This window comes from Clupea harengus, chromosome 18 (assembly GCF_900700415.2).
Source record: "Clupea harengus chromosome 18, Ch_v2.0.2, whole genome shotgun sequence".
In the NCBI taxonomy this organism is placed as follows: Eukaryota; Metazoa; Chordata; class Actinopteri; order Clupeiformes; family Clupeidae; genus Clupea; species Clupea harengus.
In genome coordinates this window covers 6,998,972-7,018,830 of record NC_045169.1, presented here as the reverse complement: position 1 = coordinate 7,018,830, position 19,859 = coordinate 6,998,972, and the positions used below count along the sequence as shown (strand labels likewise).

Below are 19,859 nucleotides of genomic sequence, written 5' to 3'. Positions count from 1 at the left end.
ACCATACACGTCAATGTTAGAATCAGAATGGCCGGAGACAAGCCAAGTAAACGATCGGTCACTGATCGTCATTGGCGCTGATATAGGTCTTGGGTTGCATCCCACTTATGAGATTGTCACAGACCCCCATGTCAGTGTTTAGAGTGGACCCTCCGCCCCGTCTCGTTTGGAAATGCCTGGACAGCCCATAATAGTCCCTCAGTGCCATTGGCCGCGCGTGCAGGGAGGAGGAAACGATGTGGTTTTCAGTGGGCCTTTCAGGACTGCGAGAGAGGCAATCATTATGTGCACCCAACACTGGCAGTCTGTGTAGAAACCTAGAAACACACCCCTAAACACACAGGAACACACAAACACACACACACACACACACACACACACACACACACACACACTTGTAAAACGCATATTTTCCAACCTTGATCAGTAGCACACAATCCACATATATGCATACAGAAAAACATGCCTGCAGTATAAACAGACTCTGCACACTAATGCAGCAGCCAGGCGTGTAAACCGGCGCCCAGGAAGACTCTCCCGCACAAGACGAGACAGACACGAGACGAGACAGACACGAGAAACACGCCTGAGGCTGAAGCTTGTTTTTGTTTGTCTGCCCGTCTGCTCCTGTGTTCATTTCATTGCCATTTTATAAAAGTCCCATCCGACCATCAATCCAAAACAAGCCTGACCCCCGTGGCCTGATCATCTGGGAATGATTAAAAATCCTCTCTTAACCTCATTTTGCCCACTCATTCCTTTATTTTAGTCCCTTTCTCTCTCTCTCTCTCTATCTCTCTTTTGCTCCTTCATCCTTGTGAAGGCTAACCCTCTCTCCCTCACTCCGCCTTTTGCTCTCCACGCCTCTCCCTCCTCTCTTCCCTCCCTCCCGTCCTCCTTCCCTTCTCCCCGCTCGGTCCCTCGCTCCTGCGTGCACTGCAGGATGAGGAGTGAGTTGTGTGTGTGGACCGTGCTGCTGCTGGGGATAGGATGGGTGCGGGGACAAGGCCAAGGCCAAGGCCAGACCAACTTCACAAGGTGAGTTACTCTCTGAGTGTGGATGTTTGTGTGTGTGTGTGTGTGTGTGTGTGTGTGTGTGTGTGTGTGTCTGTGTGTGTGTGTGTGTGTGTGGTGTGTGTGTGGTGTGTGTGTGTGTACGCGAGTGTGTGTGCGCGAGTGTGTGTGTGTGTGTGCGAGTGTGTGCACGAGTGTGTGTGCGCGAGTGTGTGTGTGTGTGTGCGCGAGTGTGTGTGAGTGTGTGCGCGTAAGCCTGCCTAAGCGTATTGTCACATGTATGGAGAACGTGCATGTATGTTTCAAGGTGCCTTGCCACATCAATGCCTCCCCTGTTGCTTTTTTTTCTCTCAACTTTTGTTGCATCTTTTATAAATACTACCTATAGAACATAAACACTCACCTTCAATAAATACTCTTCTCTCCTCACTAATGTTCGCCAGTTGCTGTCAATGAAAGGGCTGAGTTGTTTGTGGGCTGTGAAAGCCATGCCCTGAATGCCAGACAAGGGAGACAGAATTGGTTTGTGGAGTGTTATTTGAAGGATATGAGTACTGGATTGAGGGATTTGGATTGGGATTGAGCTGGTCTCGGGTCAGGGCTGAATTAGGCATTTTGAGGGTTTTGGGTTCCCCAAGAGCGGATGCAGAGAGAGTCCGAAGAGCTGATTATAATATAATATTTAATCATGACTGTCTGGCCAACCATCCAGCCATTTCATATAGCAGAAGATGGAGCTGATAAAGAGACAAAGAGACAGAGATGGAGAGAAAAACTGAGAGGAATGAAAGAAAGAAAGAATGAATGAAAACAACAGAAAGGGAAAGAAAAGCAAACAAAATAGGAAAAAACAAATGTCTGTAAGTGGAGGAAATAAAGAATTACAGCATTTCCCTCGGGTTGTTTAAGGGGAAACAGTCCCCTTTGACCTGTCTGTGTTAACAATCTCTCACCCCAAGCGAGGTCAATATCAAAGGCAATCCACTGGCTCCAACTCACCCTCTACACACTGTCTAACCTTACCTCAAGGGATAGACTTTATCCGTGGAGCAGGGTTCAGTTAAGGCAGGAACTAACGAATAGATGCACGGATGAACAAATGAACAAACGAACAGATGAACAAATACAGCGTGGGCAAAAGACAGCTGTTCTTTTCTTAGGACTGTGCTGCAGCCTGGTGAGAGTGCTTGAAATCACCCGAAATAGCATTTTGCCCCAGTTAATGGATTGATAAAAGGTTTCTTTTTAGGCAAAAGGTGGTCTTAACTTTACTGAATGCTGCACATAAAATTGTCTTGCATGTGAGCCACAGCTTTGATCGGCTCTGAGTCATAAAAGAGAGAGGCGGAGAGAAATAGAGAGAGAGCAGACTGAGAATGATATAACATGTAATTGCACATGTGCACCATCAATGTGGACTTTGTGAGGTGTCTCAGTCTATATGGTGGTTTGCGCCATATATTTGCATGTGTGTAATGTGAAGTGCTGCATGAATGAATGAGTTTGTGAGTAAAAGAAAGAAAGAAAAGAAAAGAAAAGAAAAGAAAAGAAAAGAAAAGAAAAGAAAATACCAATATCAGAGCTAAAGGGAGATTCTAACTGTGTCTACGTGTATGCAGAGAGAGTCCGAAGAGTTGAGCTTTAATTATGACTGTCTGACCAACCATCCAGCCATTTCAGATAGCAGAAGATGGAGCTGATAAAGAGACAGAGACAGAGATGGAGAGAAAAACAGAGAGGAATGAAAGAAAGAAAGAATGAACGAAAAGAACAGAAAGGGAAAGAAAAGCAAACAAAAGAGGAAAAACAAATGTCTGTAAATGGAGGAAATAAAGAATTATAGCATTTCCCTCGGGTTGTTTAAGGGGAAACAGTCGCCTTTGACCTGTCTGTGTTAACAATCTCTCACCCCAGGCGAGGTCAATATCAAAGGCAATCAACTGGCTCCAACTCACCCACTACACAGTGTCTAACCTTACCTCAAGGGATAGACTTTATCCGTGGAGCAGGGTTCAGTTAAGGCAGGAACTAACGAATAGATGCACGGATGAACAAATGAACAAAAGAACAGATGAACAAATACAGCGTGGGCAAAAGACAGCTGTTCTTTTCTTAGGACTGTGCTGCAGCCTGGTGAGAGTGCTTGAAATCACCCGAAATAGCATTTTGCCCCAGTTAATGGATTGATAAAAGGTTTATTTTTAGGCAGCGGTGGTCTTAACTTTACTGAATGCTGCACATAAAATTGCCTTGCATGTGGGCCACAGCTTTGATCGGCTCTGAGACAGAAAGAGAGAGCGAGAGAGACAGAGAGAGAGAGAGGCGGAGAGAAATAGAGAGAGCAGACTGAAAATTATATAACATGTAATTGCACATGTGCACCATCAATGTGGACTTTGTGAGGTGTCTCAGTCTATACGGTGGTTTGCGCCATATATTTGCATGTGTGTAATGTGAAGTGCTGCATGAATGAATGAGGGTGTGAGTAAAAGAAAGAAAGAAAGAAAAGCAAAGAAAAGAAAAAAGAAAAGAAAATACCAATATCAGTTATTTCACAACAGAGCTAAAGGGAGATTCTACCTGTGTCTACGTGTAGTATATCGGTGTGTGTGTGTGTGTGAGTGTGTGTGTGTGACAGAGTGTGCTTTGTAGTAATGAAGTCTGCACAGCAGAGTTGGCCAGTGTTTAAGAAAACAGCCTGTGAGCACAAGTTCATCGCCCCTTCCCAGAATGTTAGAACAGGACAAGATTGTTTGCCTGTGTGGTTTAAGTGTGTGTGCGTGCGTGTGTGTGCACGTGTGTGTATGTGTGTGTGTATGTGTGTGTGTGTGTGTGTGTGTGTGTGTGTGTGTGTGTGTGCCTGCATATTTGAGTTTGTGCTCCCTCTAACTTCCTCTCGGTTAACTCACCGTGAAAAGGTCCAGTGGCCCTATAATGCTGTATATCAACACTGAACACTCTGTTTCTCTCTACTCTCTTTCCTTGGGCCTTGTTGGTCTATACTCTTTAGGCTCTTATCTTCCTTTTTAAAAGTTAATATCTTCATATCCTCTTTGCCTCCTTCCCATTGTCCCCTTCCCTCCCCCTCTCAATCTGTATCTCGCCATCCCTCCCTCTCTCCATCCCTCCCCCTCTCTCCATCCCTCTCTCTCTCCATCCCTCCCCCTCTCTCCATCCCTCTCTCTCTCTCCATCCCTCCCCTCTCTCCATCCCTCCCCTCTCTCCATCCCTCTCTCTCTCTCCATCCCCCTCTCTCTCTCATCCCTCTCTCTCTCTCCATCCCTCCCTCTCTCCATCCCTCTCTCTCTCTCTATCCCTCCCTCTCTCCATCCCTTTCTCTCCCTCCACCCCTCCCTCAGGCCTACATTCGTGTGCGGAGGACACGTAGTGACCGATTCAGGGTTTGTGGGCAGTGAGGGATTCCCCAGCTTCTACAAGCCCAACACCAAATGCACCTGGTACATCACCGTGAGTCACCCCACCATTACATCACTATCAACACTGGCCACACTCTAGCTTATCTTCACACATAACACAGCATGAAATGAAAGTCTAAATCGCAATTACTGTCTGCAACGCACAAGGGGAAGAAAATGTATATTTCGGTGAATGCAAACTGTCATCCACATTAAGAGATGAAGCCAGTGATCGTTGCCTGAGATATGTAATAGCATTGCATAGAAATCTCGAGAATCTACTAGTTTGTTTTTATACAGCCCTCACAGCTGAGCATAGCCAATACAAGCCAGACAAGTGCAAAGCCAATAACTTCTGTTTGTAATGAGCGGCTTCAGACAAAGTGAAACAATACAAATGCCGTTGTCTCAAGGTTCGCCCAAGTTAAGAACAGAATATGCAGACACGCCGGTGACTTGGCAGGAGGAGCTGTCATCATATTGTTACATCAAGCAAGAACAAGGCTACTATGGCGTTAACCCTTTGATTACGAGGCCCACAACAACCATGCAGGAAACACTGAAACAGAGTGGAGAAGACACGAGGGAGGACTAGTTGAGTCATTCCATGTCAAGTGGGACAATGGCTCCCATTCGACCGTCTCAGATTTGGCTGAAAAAAGTCTCTAGCTTTAACGTTGAGCGTTCCACAGGCCTTCAAAGATGCTGCAACAGAGCGGAGAGTAAAATTTTCGAGCAAATTCAAGCACCCCGAATACTATGATATACCCAAGCCACACCCTTGGAAGTCCAGATTCTTCAAGTAATGGTATCATATTTTAAGCCTAGAAATTTTGAAGGAACTAGCTTAAATAGTTTCTAGTAATAGCAATTTGAAAATGGCTCTTTAGAAAACGCTGCTAAAAACCGTCTTAAGGAAAGCCCCCCCCCCTAAAACATATTTTTGTGACAAAACTATTGGGAGTAGAGAGCTAATATTTGGGACTATACCTATTAAGAAGTGTATGAACAAGCCAAATCTGAGATGGTCGAGTGGGGAATTTTCCTTAAATTGTCACGTTGGGCGTGGAATGACTCAGTTTAATGACGCATTTTAACATTAACACGCTAACACTAACAGGGAGACACAGCAACATTCCAAAACCCAACACTTAATAAGACATCAAGAACATCCGGAACTCTGGGAACTACCTACATTACAGGAACCTAAGCTCCCCCCAGCACGCAACAATATCGTAACAAAACCTAAAAGGAACATGAGAAATACAGCATGTTGTCAGGACTAAAACTTTCAGTTGCCTCACCAGTGTGCAAATCTCAAATCGTAATTGTTAGCACCACAAACAACTTAACCAGACGTAGTTACTAGCGGGTTAAAGACATATCAGCTCACTCAAGTGTCAGCTGCTGTCTGATAATTGACCTATTAAAAGACCACTGCTGACACCGACTGTGACTTCCAAGATGTCCATATTGCCATATTGCCCACGAAATCACTAAAACTTTTTTCTGGCCAACTTTATTGTAAACATGTTCTTGTCAGTTGACTAGAAGTTTACTTAGCTGACTTGACTTGGTTGCCTTGGTGATTTTATCCTTAGTCAAAGTGGACTTGTTGTACTTTCATCACCCTCCTAGGTGCCAGACGGCCATGTCGTGATGCTCCAGTTCCGCATCTTTGACCTAGAAGCTGACCCCACCTGTCGCTATGACTACGTAGATGTGTACAACGGCCACTCGTACACGACGCAGAAGTTGGGGCGCTTCTGCGGAACGTTTCGCCCGGGCTCCATCATCTCCACCTCCAACCTCATGATGCTGGAGATGGTGTCGGATGGAGGCACCGGCGGCAGAGGCTTCCTGGCTTACTTCAGTGGAGGAAAGCCTCATGTGGATGGTAAATAAAGACTTCTCACAGTTCTCACATCAAGTCAGGCTTCATATCTCACGGGTTTTTGTTTTCTTCTGTGTTTTTCTGTAGCATATATTCAGGCACATTTTCATTTTAAACCCTAGGTAAATAAAGACGTCTCACAGTTCTCACATCAAGTCAGGCTTCATATCAACTCTCACTTTCACTCTCACTTTTTTTTTTTCAGCACACATCAATTTTTCAAACATGTCTCCAACATTTGATCCATCATGCCGTATATTGAAAACGGGTTTCTTTTCTTCAGTGTTTTCCTGTAGCATATATTCAGGCACATTTTCATTTTTCAAAGACCGTTCATTTTTTCCTACAAAACTAAAGAAGTCTGATAAATGTGTGGTCAGAGCCGAAGCATTGCCCTCCACCTGTCCTCTTTTCTGCCCCTTCAGAGAATCAGTTCTGTGGGGGTCGGCTCACCAAGGAACAGGGATCAGTCAAGACGCCAAACTGGCCCGAATCCGATTACCCAGCAGGCATCAGCTGCTCGTGGCACATCACCGTGGAAACCAACATGGTTAGGGGCTTTCATCACGAATCTCCCTTCCCCAGACAGTCCATTCTTCCTGTTGATTGAGATGGGATTGTGGGAAAATTGACATCCAATTGCTGTGAGGTTGTCAGTTGTAAGCATTAAATAGGCCTTTTGTGCCTTAAATGTTAACTGTAGTCTACTTGTAATGAGGGTGGGTGGTGGGGTGGGGTATTAGTTCTAGTAAATGCCAGTCATGACATCTGAATTATGTAAGATGGACGCATGTGTGTGTGAGTGTGTGTGTGTGTGTGTGTGTGTGTGTGTGTGTGTGTGTGTGTGTGTGTGTGTGTGCGTGTGTCCGTTCCACCTGACCACAGTCCTATGACGAGGCAACATTGAATCAGTGAAAGACCCCATTCAAGGAGGTGAAAAGGAGGGGTGAGAGAGAGAGAGCGACAGAGAGAGAGAGAGAGAGAGAGAGAGAGAGAGAGAGAGAGAGAAATAGTTTGGACAGTGTGGGCATTACATGTGCCTGTGTGTGTACACATGTGTGTGTGTGTGTGTGTGTGTGTGTGTGTGTGTGCACGTTCATGGGTGTGTGTTTATTGGTTTTCCACATGCCTACTATGATATCCCTCTCCCAGGTGATTGAAGTGAAATTTGAAAAATTGGATCTGGAGCCTGACATGTACTGTCGCTATGACTACGTGGCACTTTTTAATGGCGGGGAGACTGATGACTCGCGGCGAATAGGGAAGTTCTGCGGGGAAACAGTGCCAGAGTGAGTTTTGGACACACACCCACATCCACACCCACACCCACACACACACATACACACACATACACACACACACCCACACCCACACCCACACACAAACATACACACACACACATACACACACATACACACACACACCCACACCCACACCCCCACACACACATACACGTACACACACACACACACACACATTCATACGTTATCCACCTCCACATCATCCACTTCCACATCATCCACTTCCGCATCATTAGCAACTGATACTGTTATGACGACGACATGCAATACATGATGGTGACATCAAACAAACACACAAACAAATAAACCCTAAATGTTACATTTCGATCTTAACACGCAAACGTTTATATATGTACATGCTCGTCTCTGTCTCCCACTGCAGGACTGTGGTGACCAATGCCAATGAGCTCCTGGTTCAGTTCGTGTCAGACCTGAGTGTCACCAAAGCTGGATTCATGGCCCACTACAACAGCATCCCCAGAGGCTCCCGATCGGCCACCAGGGGCATCGACCGCGCCCCGGGCCCCCGAGTGGACGCAGGAGCCGTGAGGCCCTCAAGACCGGCACGCCCCACACCCAAACCCGCCCTTCGACCCAAACCCAAACCCACGCCAGCGCGTCCTCAGCCCAGACCCGTGCCGCGCAGGCCCACGCCGAAGCCCAGAACCCGGCCCACACCGAAGCCCAAACCGGTCCGGCCGACCCCTAAACCAGGCACGAGACCCACACCCAAACTTAAGCCGACACCAAAACCCAAACCGACGCCAAAACCAAAACCAGCTGCCAAGCCGAGACCAACACCTAAGCCTAAAACACGACCCACGCCCAAACCGAGTACAAGGCAGGGACCAAAACCAGGGGCCAAAGCCACTCCCAAACCACGCACCAGACCCATCAAACCCACCAGGAAACCTGGAACCAAGGCAGTTATAAAGCCTGTCAAGCCCAAAGTCAAGCCCACACCGAAACCAGCTTCCAAACCAGGCATCAAACCGGCAAGCAAGCCTGGCCAGAATAGCACCAAAACAGCGGTGAAGGCACCCAAGAAATGTGAGTGGAGATGATCTGGTTATGTGACTGATAAATTCACTGTTTGTGGTGTTTGTGTGTGTGCGTGTGTGTGTGTGTGTGTGTGTGTGTGTGTGTGTGCTTGTGTGCGTGTGTGTATGTGTATGTAAGTGTGAAGACGAAGACCACAGATGCGTGTTTGTGTGTGCGTGTGTGTAGGTGTGTGTAGGTGTGAAGACAAAGACCACAGATGCGTGTGTGTGTGTGTGCTGGTTGGCAGGATGAGGAGTGTGTTGCACATGCCACCACATCCTAGGTGTTTAGGTTGTGGGTGGGTGCACGTGCAAGAGTGTGTACAGAAACTGCAAGTGTGTGCCAGCATTCGTCTGTGTGTGTGGATGTCTGCTAATTGTGCTTATATTTGTGTTATATTCTATTCAGCTGCAGCAGCAAACCCCTTGTGCACACCAGCTTGCAAGAGGGCTGGCACCATGCAGTCCAATTTCTGCCCTAGTCACTTTGGTGAGTCAACTTTCTCTCTCTCTCTCTCTCTCCTATCATCCACACACACCCTTTCTCTCACTCTGTTCATCCTTCTGTCACACAGTCTTTCTTTCGCCCTCCTCTACTCCCTCTCTCTTTCTCCTGCTATTTCGGGAGCCACCACACTTAGTTGTCATGGACACTGTATCTCTGACTATGTGGGGAGAAACTGTTTGCCGACCATGGTGCCTCTCTGCGCTCGCAATCGTGGACAACAACACCACAGGAAAGCGTTCCACTGCACTGCTGTCACCAGGCTGGCACCAGAGCAAGGGGCATCATGGGAGATGTGTCTCTCTGCTGAGGTGACAGCCAGCAGCTGGAGATAGCTGTAGTCACGCGGGGAGGTTTTTTAACACGTTTCCAGCTCATTTCGCATGTAAAGGTCACAGCATAGAATGTAAATTTCCTCCGAAATGAAAAAGAATTTGAATTAGTTTCGTACGACAGCAAGAACTGTGAAAATGATCTTCCTGTTTTTTTTTTTCTTTCACTGTCTGTTATGTTCTTAGTCAGTTCTCTCTCACACTCGTGCTCACTCTCACACAACACACACAGACACACATCTAACTCGTCTGTACCTCTCATCTCAGTGATTACAGGTAAGGTGACCACAGTCACCCCGGGTCAGCAGGACAGTGTGCAGGTTGGCGTGTCCGTCATTAAGATCTACAAGGCAGGCGCGCTGAACGTCACCAAGAGAGGCCCCACTATGACAGTCACTCTCACTGCCACCTGCAAGAAGTGTCCTGCACTGAAGAAAGGTACATGCATACACACACACACACTTTAACATTGACATACACACACACACACACACACACACACGTACTCAAACAATTCAACACATACACATACTAACACAAACTCCCAGACAGAGAAACCAGCAGTCATCTGATATCTAAACAAATATAATTTAAATTCCTTTAAATGTGTAAATTCAGTAATTCATCATTCAATCATCATTCATTCTTCAATTCATTCAACACTCAGTAATTCATCCTAATACATTTTTTTTTGTATTGACAGCAGGGAACTACGTGCTCATGGGTGAAGTCGACGCAGAAGGTCGGGGCATCCTCCAACCCACAAGCTTTGTCCTCTTGTATAAGAACGTGCATGCCAAGGCACTGGCCAATTATGCCAAGGCACAATGCTGATCAGAAGGGTGCCAGGCAAGCGACACCTCTTGGTAGACTCTATGGTAGACTCTGAGGAAAATATGCTGCCAACTTGAAGTTCTCAAAGCAAACATGTACGAGATGAGGTATGTTTTGTAAAAAAAAACAAAAAAAACATCTGAACATCTGAAGAAGTCCTCATATTTGTCACTATATAAGTCAGACAGCCAAAGTATATACTCTTGGTATACCCTGTCAGTGCACCTAAAGTATATACTTAAATGGAGCAGATATCACGTTGGTAAAACATCATTTGATTGACATCCATTTCTGTGTATGTGGTCAAAAGTGTACTTTGTTTCAATGTATTTTTATACACATAAAGATATTATACTGTAACTGTTGGGTCACTTTGACTTTTATAAATTATGATGGAGCTTTAATAAAAACCTTTAAACATAAAAGGACATTCTTTGTACATTCACATCAAATTCAGCTGTGTTTGCTCTGAGCTGGTCCACCATCTTCAACAAATCCACCTCTGTGTCACCATCACTGTAATATGATTCAACACTGCCCTCTAGTGGTTAACTGTAGTTCCTGCTGGTGACTTAGGGCCACCATGTGTTGCATAGACAGACCCACAACTGTCTCTTTTCATATGGCATCTTACCACAAACCGCATGGAACGGACAAATGGCCATATGATTATCATCAGGAGTTTAGCATAGCCTTGATGTGATGCGATGTGATGTTGCTGTATGTGGTTAATTCTCTTTCCAGTGTCAACACAATGCATTTATGCACTTATGTCCTCCACCCACCCATCAACACACACATTCACTCACACACACACACATTCACTCACACACACACACACACACACACACACACACACACACACACACAGACAATAGAAGAGAGTTGTCCAGGGGATAAAGGTGGAAGGAACAATGAGAGATTTGGCAGGCAGCCAACATGAAAAAAGCAAGAGTAAGAGGACACCTCTCAGTTCTCCCCTTCTCTCATTCATTCCTAATACCTGCCTCCATTTTTCCACCCCGCAGCCTTTGCTTAAGCTGCTGTTGTGCAAGCATATGGCTTTGTCCAGACCTCCCTCCTGTGTCTCTGACTAAGGTCAGTTTCCTGTTGTTTGAACAAGATGGAGAGACACTAAAAGGGAGAGATGGGAATGAGAGAATGAGAAAGAGAGGGAATGAGAGAATGAAAAAGAGAGGGAATGAGAGAATGAGAAAGAGGGGGGGGGGGGGGTCGTGCAACTGAGGTGACCAGCTGCTGCTATTAATCAGCACTGACATTTACTGTTCAAAACACACACACACACACACACACACACACACACACACACTGATATACTACACGTAGACACAGTTAGAATCTCCCTTTAACTCTGTATAGCATCTCTCATACATGCACCCATAAGCATGTTGCACGACTGAAAGAATAACAAATGTATGGACACAAGCAAGGACTCAGAATGCAAAGTGATGTAGGCACCCAATCTGGCCAAAGGGCACATTTGTATACATTTGAATACTTCCAAACGACACACATTTGAATGATTCAGACACTAGCACCGCCACCCCACCCCCACCACACACACACACACACATCCTAAAGACATTGTAAATGAACACACTATAAAATACAGAGTAACCTAATTTCAATATTTATTTGTCTATAAATTGTTATTAACAAAAATAGAATCAAAATGGGCACAATCAGCCTCTCATTAATACCAGCCCTATACAGTACATAGACAGTTCAACGGAATACAGGAATTCAACAATATGTTTTTCTTTAGGCTGCAACATGCAAAGCCCTGTCTGCTTGGACGATCATCCTTGCCACCAAAATGACTTCTGATAGCAGGACATGGATACAGATAAATTAAAGTCATGGCATCTGAAACATCTGATTATTTGTCAATCGCTTGAGTCCGGCAGTTACACTTGCAGTACGACTAAGATCGTTTGTTAATATGTATACTGAGGCTACCTCGATCCGTCCATGCAGTTCGGAGGGCTACACTGTTTTGAGCATGAATAAAAAGATGGACTTATCCATGCAGCAAAAGTGATTACACTTCTGAGTATGTGCTCTTCCAGAAGGTTCTTGAAGCAGCATCACAAAAAAACCTTGCATTGTTTCTTGCAAATCCTGAAAGCTGGTTTGAGTTAGTTACACTGAAATAATATAGACAGCTAGGTGACATTGAACTGGTTCTCAACTGAGACGGTGCGTGTGCAACATGTTGCGGTGAAATTCCAATGGACACATCGTGGTGATTAACAAACATCATGTACAACACGGTGAGACTCAATCTAAAAGACACAATCTAACACATCACTTACAAAAACAACAATTCCACACATCACACAGGTTTCAGAGCGTGAATCTTTCGCACTGAAACAGACAGACTGTCTATTGTGGTTTGTATACGGAAAACAAACCCGTAACTGGTTTTAGTAAGACTAGCAGGTCTGTGCCACTGTGCAAAACTAACAGAGGAGCTGTGGCTGCCATTTCACACCAAACAGTGCCTGGCCCACCTCCTGGGAAGGTGCGTGCGTGTTCAGTTCAGAAAGGTTCAGTAGATGCCCAGGTGGAGGGTTAGGCACTCTTTCAGAAGACTGTCATAAGGCTCTAATCAGTAATTAATTAACATGGCATAACAGCAGTTGTAAAAGCTTAAGCAACACATTAGCAAATTAGCACTAGTTGGCTATGAGCATTTTGCTACAGAGGCAAATTTAGTCTTAACACTTGATGCGGAAATAAGTGAAACATACAATTTAAAATCTCAATCTAACATGTTTCAAAAATAATAACCCCCTTACAACTGATGTTATTTCATGGCCACAGTCCCTTCATTTAGGGCCTTGTGACAGAGGCATTTGAAAGCTCTAAGGCAAACCGCTCGTTCTATATTCAAAACGTGACACAGACCCAGTCAGTCATGAAGACCTGGGTTCGCATTCCACTTCTCTTCACTCCTTCACTTCTCCCTGCTTTGTATGTACGTCAAACATATGTTTCTCAAGTGCTCACTTGCAGGCAGAAATGTGTGTTAGGACGTGGGGTTTACTAAACTGGTTAGTAAATATCAAATATCAAAATGTAGGGGGATTCCAGTGCCGGTTCTTTTCCAACAGGATGACCGGCAAGAGATTCCCCCCAAATTCAAGTGCAGAGTGAAAGTCTTAAATGTTTTTGAGTGGAACTGACCCCGGGAAACAGCAGCAACTTAGCTTCACAGTGGCACTTCTGTCTTCACCCCTTTGTAAAAGTAGCCTTTCCAAAGAAAAGGCCTAAGGAGTTTCCACAGCCAAATGCTCAAAGGAAATGGGCAAGTGCTCTCTCGGTTCCATTCCCATGGTGCTGCTGGGTAACCTAATGGTGCCAGCATTACACTCAAGGGATTTGTCAGACACCACCACTTCCTGAAAGCATCCAGTGTGATGAGTGCAAGCTAAAATAATTATAAACCCTGATGCATTCGTCAGGACTATTGCTTATATTACCTAGTAATAATAAGAACAATAACACTAGGTCATAATAAAGGTAACAGTGATATGTTTTCTAATTCTAGGTATGGCTTGAATGCTACTGAGGAAAAAGCAGAAACCATCACCAAAACATAGGCCACAAAAGAAGACATTTCTGTTCTAAAATGTGTTCTTTGTGTTGCATTTTCTAGCAGGCAGACAGACTTCGCCTAAACTTCCTTTGTGGCCTTAAAGGCACCTCTCTTGTTTCGGTTGCTCATTCAAGCACCAACAGAGTCATGACCATAAGACATGCATAGATTATGTTCAATGTAAATTTTTTCAAAAAACAACTTTCTCCATTACAGTACTCCATAGCACAATAATTTATGTGTACGTACAACATCACATTACAGATCTAAAAGGAGAAATGAATGATGGACCGAAATGCCCCAGAACCTTAAGTGCATCACCACACAAGAGCCTCGCCCTATCATTTCCTCCATCAAAGCACAAGGCGACCAGAAACCTCAGCCATTTACGCTGTTTGTGGCTCCTTGACTTCCTGTTTAATGGCTCATGGGAAACAACAGAGGAAATGAGACATGAGAGAAAGAGAGAGAAAGAGAGAGAGAGAGAGAGAGAGAGAGCAAGCGAGTATAGTGGTTCTAAGGAACAACTTGGGATAAAAACCCAAGGCAAAAACACCAAAGGGAAAGGAGGGTAGGAGGTGATTCAGAAATAACATCCTAAAACATGGGATTAGCGTGGTATCAACTGGGGTTACAGTGTCCCTTCAGCAACAACTCCCTGGTGTTCTCTGTGCCTTTACAACCCCATGGGAGAAGGAATTTTCATCTTGTTGTAGAACACACTGGAACTTCTGGAACTCCCTCAGAGCCCAGCACAGCAAATAGCTACACAGGAAGAACTAACATGGTGAACTTTCACTTCAATTTCAAGCAGTGTTTCTTCCGTCCATAGAGCAGGGCAGAGTTCAAGGTTGAAAACATAAACAGATCACTGGCCTCCATCAGTTAAATATGAATCAGTAAAGGGTATAAACCTCATTAGTGCAATGAGAATGACATCATCTATAAAAACAAAAACAGTTCATAAAACAAATCCAATGTCACAACAGAAGTTGAGAAGGTCTGAGAGCAGACCTACACGTGTTAAGTGTCCACCAATGAACTTTCTCACCGGCAATCAGTGTTGCTTCAGCTGTTTCTGCTCTTGAGTGTAAGTGAGGGAGGCACCCCAGCTGAACCAGGCGATGACGCTGGCGATGCAGACCTGCAGCACCACCATCACCCCGTAGGTGGTGAGGAGCGCCGGGCCCGGCAGCGGGGTGGGGACGGCCGGGGGCAGCACCAGCGTCGGGTGGAGGACGAGCGCCCGGACCTCGGCCTTGATCATGTGCAGCTCGTCCAGGATGGACAGGAAGGTGCAGCAGTGGAACCACTGATGGCTGTGGCCCCAGATGTCGAAGACGCCCGGGCACAGGCGCTCCGGCACTTTGCTGATGTTGAACAGCGCCGACACCACCAGCCAGAAGCAGTGGCGGTAGAAGTAGTGGGCGGTGGTGTCTGCGGCGGCGGAGGAGGAGGAGTCGGAGGGGTAGGGGCACGGGCTGAGCAGGCGGTAGAAGATGGGCGTGGAGGAGATGAAGAAGGGCAGGAGGAAGACGAGGGTGCGGATGGCGTAGCGGTAGGTGCGCCAGCGTTGGCGCGTGTTGCAGCAGGCCAGCACGCAGATGATGGCCACCAGACACGAGCTGGGGATGTAGAACGAGTCAAAGAACACCTTGAACTCCGGCAGCCAAAACCAAGCAGAAGATGTCAACGACGACGACGACTCCTCTTCGACTTCACCCTTCAGCCCCGGGCGCGACTCATTCTGCGCTCCAAAGCCACCTCCAAGAGGCGGGAGCCCTGCTCGCGGGTGGATGTAATAGTAGTAGGCCAGGGAGGAGCCCACGGTGTAGGAGCTGATGGTGCCGTAGTCCACGAAGAAGCAGATCTCCCTGATGATCAGTGACATGGAGTTAAGCAGGTGGGCCAGGCTGCTAGCCAGGAGCAGACAGCACACCCCCAGCAGGTAGTTCCAGTAGGGGTAGAAGAAGGGGTCAGAGGGGGCGGGCACACCCTCCCAGCCGAACACCTCCTGGAAGTGGAAGGCGAAGATGAAGATGGGGAGGAAGTGGGTCCAAAAGTTGCCGGTCTCGTTGGTGGGACGGAAGGCAGAGGCCAGGCACTGGCGGAGGCTGTAGTTGGGGAAACGGTAACCCGAGAGAATGAAGTTCTCGGTGACGCGCGGAGGCACGTCTGTGTGACGCAGGAGCGGCAGGGACCACATGGTGAATTAAATTTGTCTCAGTTCAATTCAATTCAATTCAATTCAATTCAATTCAATTCACTTAAAGTGAAATCGGTTAAGGATGATGCAAGTCAAGTTGACATATGACTATTTCATAGAAACTAATTCAGGGTGCAGTACCTCTTTACAGTTCCTCTTTTCTAATCTTACTGTCATCATTCCAGGGTAAACATTTTATTGCTTTATTGCAGCTCAATAAAAGTAGTTGTTTTCTTTAGCTGTCAGTAGCACATAGGAACAGCTTGTTGATGTGGACTGTCCAATGCTGACCAGTCTCTCTCGACATTTCACTACTGCCAAAATACAAGAGCATTTCCTTGTCACTGAAGTCTTGAGGCTTGTATCCAGCAAAGGGCATTCATGTCAGTCACTGAAGCATCAACCATGGTACACAAAGCAGGTAATATCCAAAAATAATCCCTGAGATTCACTCCAAAAATAAAAAAGATCAGGCAAGGGTTTCAATGAAAAGCGTGGCAAGCATGGAAAGGTCAACAGCCTTGAATCCTGTAAATTATGTTCCCTTACAGGTGCCTCTTTGACCCAGTCCAAAAAAGTTACGTCAGAGCAACTCACAGCACAGTTAATGTTTAATCTCCATTTTGATATTTTGACTATGCTCACATTTCTCCGTTTTTTTTTTTGGCTTAAGTGTGACCTGTCTTATTTCAAAATCTTGCGTGCAGCCTTTTTGTATTCAAGTTTTCAAGTCATTCATGCTTCCGCTTTAAAGCAAATTCAACCGTTGGTATGAGATGACATCTTTACGTTACGTGTACAGATTCGGTCAAGTAACTCACCGTAGAGCTGCAGTCCCGGAGTAGGGTACACCGTCAAATGCAAGCAAAATATATTTTATTCGCATCACCAATTCTCCCGGTGAAAGTAGGTCGCGTGGGACAAGCTCGTGAATCGGCCGGACCGCTGGACGTGGGGCGACTGTAATTTCTATTATTCACGGTCCTTCATGCATAATACATGTCCTTGACTCATTTATCAACTTGTCCCGATAATAAGGCATTGCCAGCAGGAAAGCAGAACTCGGTCAGGCCGGTATTCGCGAATGCAGGACTACGAGGTATATTAAACTATTCAAGATGAAAAAGTGACAGCACGTTCCATTTGAAGTCGCCGTGTTACCTTTTACGTCTTAACCCGTCAGTCTCCGGCAGAGCGTGTGATCCAAGAGGGCAATAAATTCACTCGGTCAAGTGATCGTGGGCACTGGCTTCACGTGCTGTCTTTGAACTGCCTATGTTCCTCTTATCTTGTCCTTGACTCTGTGTGAAGACGGTTAAAGCCCTCTGAGAAATATCAGTCTTGAGGAGACACGAGGTAGGCTAGAGAGAGAGAGTAGCGGTCCGACGTGCGTAGTTAGCGGTGCTTTAACTGCGTCTCCTGTGTAGCTCTACTCAATCACTCGAAGTAATCCGTCCTTTCCATGAGCTCACCCGTGAACAGTCCACAGAGCAGTTGATGTCTTATATAAATATGTGATGTTGGCCAGTCGCATGTCAGTGAATTTACGCAAGTCGTCGAAGACACGTCCTTGCGAATGTAGCGGTTGAAGTTGTATTGCTAAGGTTGCCTACTCGCATTATTCGTATATCTACCATTATGACGACTCCGAGGGAGGGTCTATTTTTGTACATAACCTACTAATTTTTAAGCCGTATCTCGCACTGTGCTGAGCAACATTGTAGCCATCCAGCGGCTACTGCAGGAAAGCGCGGCTCTCTCTCTCTCTCTCTCTCTGTCTCTGGCACGAAAGCACTAGACTACACGAAACACTTGCCTGAAGCACAACCATATGCATGCTTCAACCATTTACGTCAAGTTTTCACGCGCTATAATAGAAATCATCATTTAAAAAACCAATGCTACCACAACTGGAAGGTTAAACTGTATGCTTTAGGCGTTGTTTAGTTGACTGCTACATAAGAAACTGAACACTGCTATCTGAATAGTTATTAGATACAGGTCAGTCAGTTTCCTGGTCTTTATGTGCAAAGTGCACAACTAGGGTTTGGTGATTAAGATCAATTACATTTACTTGTGGATCTCACCTAAGAAACTGTCTGGTTGTAAGATTCGATGAAAAACCAGAGATCAGAAAATAAAAGAGCAAGTTTCAGACATCCACATAGGCCTGTAACCTAATTGGTACTACAGTGCTCTATTATTCAGGTGTGCGTTTGTTATCACCATACACACAAAGTGTGGTAGAAGGGCAGAAGGGCCTCTACCCATCCCCCAGCCCCCGTTCACTTCCTGGATCAGCCTCAACCATGTCTGTCCCTCTGCTTGTGACAGGTGGCTCTGCGGTGGTCTGTGAGTCATGGAAAAAGCCATCCATTAAGGGGACGCCACGCCAGGCTCCTCCACTGCCCAGTTGCTAATATGATTTGAGGGTCAGAGTATCAGGCCACACTGACAGATCCTGGACCATCTGGCTTTAAAATGACCACAGGCTTCCCTACTCATCAGCTGTTACAGTAAAACCATCTAAAGCCTCATGGTAGCCCAATGTAAAAGCTCAGGATAGGGTGACGCCTTCTAATTGGAACTCTAAGATTTAAAGATTACCATCTCCCCTTGATGTTTCTTATCAATAAATGTAAGAATTTATGGTAATATATTTCTTAGTAAAGTCAGTACATACCTGCATGTATACACCCTGAAATCAGCTGAATGAAGAGGAAATGGCATATGGCTCATGCTGTCCACTATACTTTGTAGCTTTAAACCAACCCACCAGAGAGTAAATACTGTATTTCACATGTTTTTTAATAAGTATTTAGTGTTGTCTGCTGACCCTAGTGAAAACGAACTCTATTCATTGGTGATCAGCTTGAATCTGTGCCAAGGAAGGTTAGCTGTAAACACATTTATAGACATCTGGCAGGAGGGGAACCCTTTCTATTGGAATGAATTCCACAACATCAAGATTCTGCCCTGTATGCATGTGTGTAAGTGTGTGTGTGCCTAATGTCTTATTTGTGTGTACAGATCTCTCTAACAGTGTCTTTCTTATAATATGTTCATATATTCATTCATATGTGTGTCTTTTGTGTGTGTTGGCAGGTCTGTGCGTTTATAGGAGTGTCTTTGTGCGTTTGTGTTTTAGACATGCATACAAGCACATGCATGAGTATGCATGGTCACGTGAATTCTCTCATTTGCGTTTGCGAGGCATGTTCCGGGCTGCATGCTTCCTCTCCTTTCGGGTCAACTTGGGTTGCATAGGGGGTGGACTCTGTCCTGCAGCTGTCCTCTGATTGGCTGCTTGCTGCTGCTCAGCAAGCCCCATTGGCTGGGGATTGGCCAAAGAGGGCCGTAGCAGGCAGGATGATGCAGGTTTGTACAGGAGGTGAAAGATGAATGCATTGGAATACCTGGAGGGCATAAAAAATCCAAAAGGAATCTTTAAAAGCCAAAAGAGAGAAAACTGTTTGATAAAGATATAACTACACTATGACAATACACTGTATAATACTACATCACTATGATTACAGGCTATTGTGAGGCTTAGTGGTGTGTCCCAGTGGTATAGAAAAATTGCAGTCCCCACTGCTAAATTTTCATATCTTCCTGTTCTCTTTGTTGGTATATCGCTATTTTTTTAAATTCCTCCTCTGAATAAAGTGCAGCCGATGTCAAAGGTTCTCACCAGG

The 19,859-nt window shown here is 45.6% G+C and overlaps 2 protein-coding genes across 3 annotated transcripts; one reads left to right on the top strand and one right to left on the bottom strand.

The window, feature by feature from the left end:
* Positions 1–883: 883 nt before the first annotated feature.
* Positions 884–10,761, top strand: pcolceb (procollagen C-endopeptidase enhancer b). Of its 2 annotated transcripts, none has more exons than XM_042710357.1 (9): positions 884–1,038; positions 4,374–4,482; positions 6,069–6,327; positions 6,750–6,874; positions 7,477–7,613; positions 8,008–8,675; positions 9,075–9,155; positions 9,770–9,940; positions 10,209–10,761. In XM_042710357.1, exons 1-9 carry the CDS (start codon positions 944–946, stop codon positions 10,334–10,336), a joined length of 1,773 nt encoding a protein of 590 aa, XP_042566291.1. In that variant the 5' UTR covers positions 884–943; the 3' UTR covers positions 10,337–10,761. The 2 variants fall into 2 exon arrangements, with proteins under 2 accessions (XP_042566291.1, XP_031440764.1); XM_031584904.2 differs by having other exon boundaries at positions 10,206–10,761.
* A 1,210-nt stretch (positions 10,762–11,971) lies between these two features.
* Positions 11,972–18,074, bottom strand: paqr9 (progestin and adipoQ receptor family member 9). Its single transcript, XM_031585181.2, has one exon. The coding sequence runs from the start codon at positions 16,162–16,164 to the stop codon at positions 15,016–15,018; it is 1,149 nt and encodes a 382-aa protein (XP_031441041.1). The 5' UTR covers positions 16,165–18,074; the 3' UTR covers positions 11,972–15,015.
* Between the last annotated feature and the right edge of the window lie 1,785 nt (positions 18,075–19,859).

Bases quoted from the DNA above. Each gene is read 5' to 3' on its own strand.
- pcolceb (XM_031584904.2), top strand. From the start codon at position 944: ATGAGGAGTGAGTTGTGTGTGTGGACCGTGCTGCTGCTGGGGATAGGA. The intron at 7,614-8,007 runs GTGAGTTTTGGA...CTCCCACTGCAG, and splicing joins TGCGGGGAAACAGTGCCAGA to GACTGTGGTGACCAATGCCA. The intron at 9,941-10,205 runs GTACATGCATAC...TTGTATTGACAG, and splicing joins GTGTCCTGCACTGAAGAAAG to CAGGGAACTACGTGCTCATG.
- paqr9 (XM_031585181.2), bottom strand. From the start codon at position 16,164: ATGTGGTCCCTGCCGCTCCTGCGTCACACAGACGTGCCTCCGCGCGTC.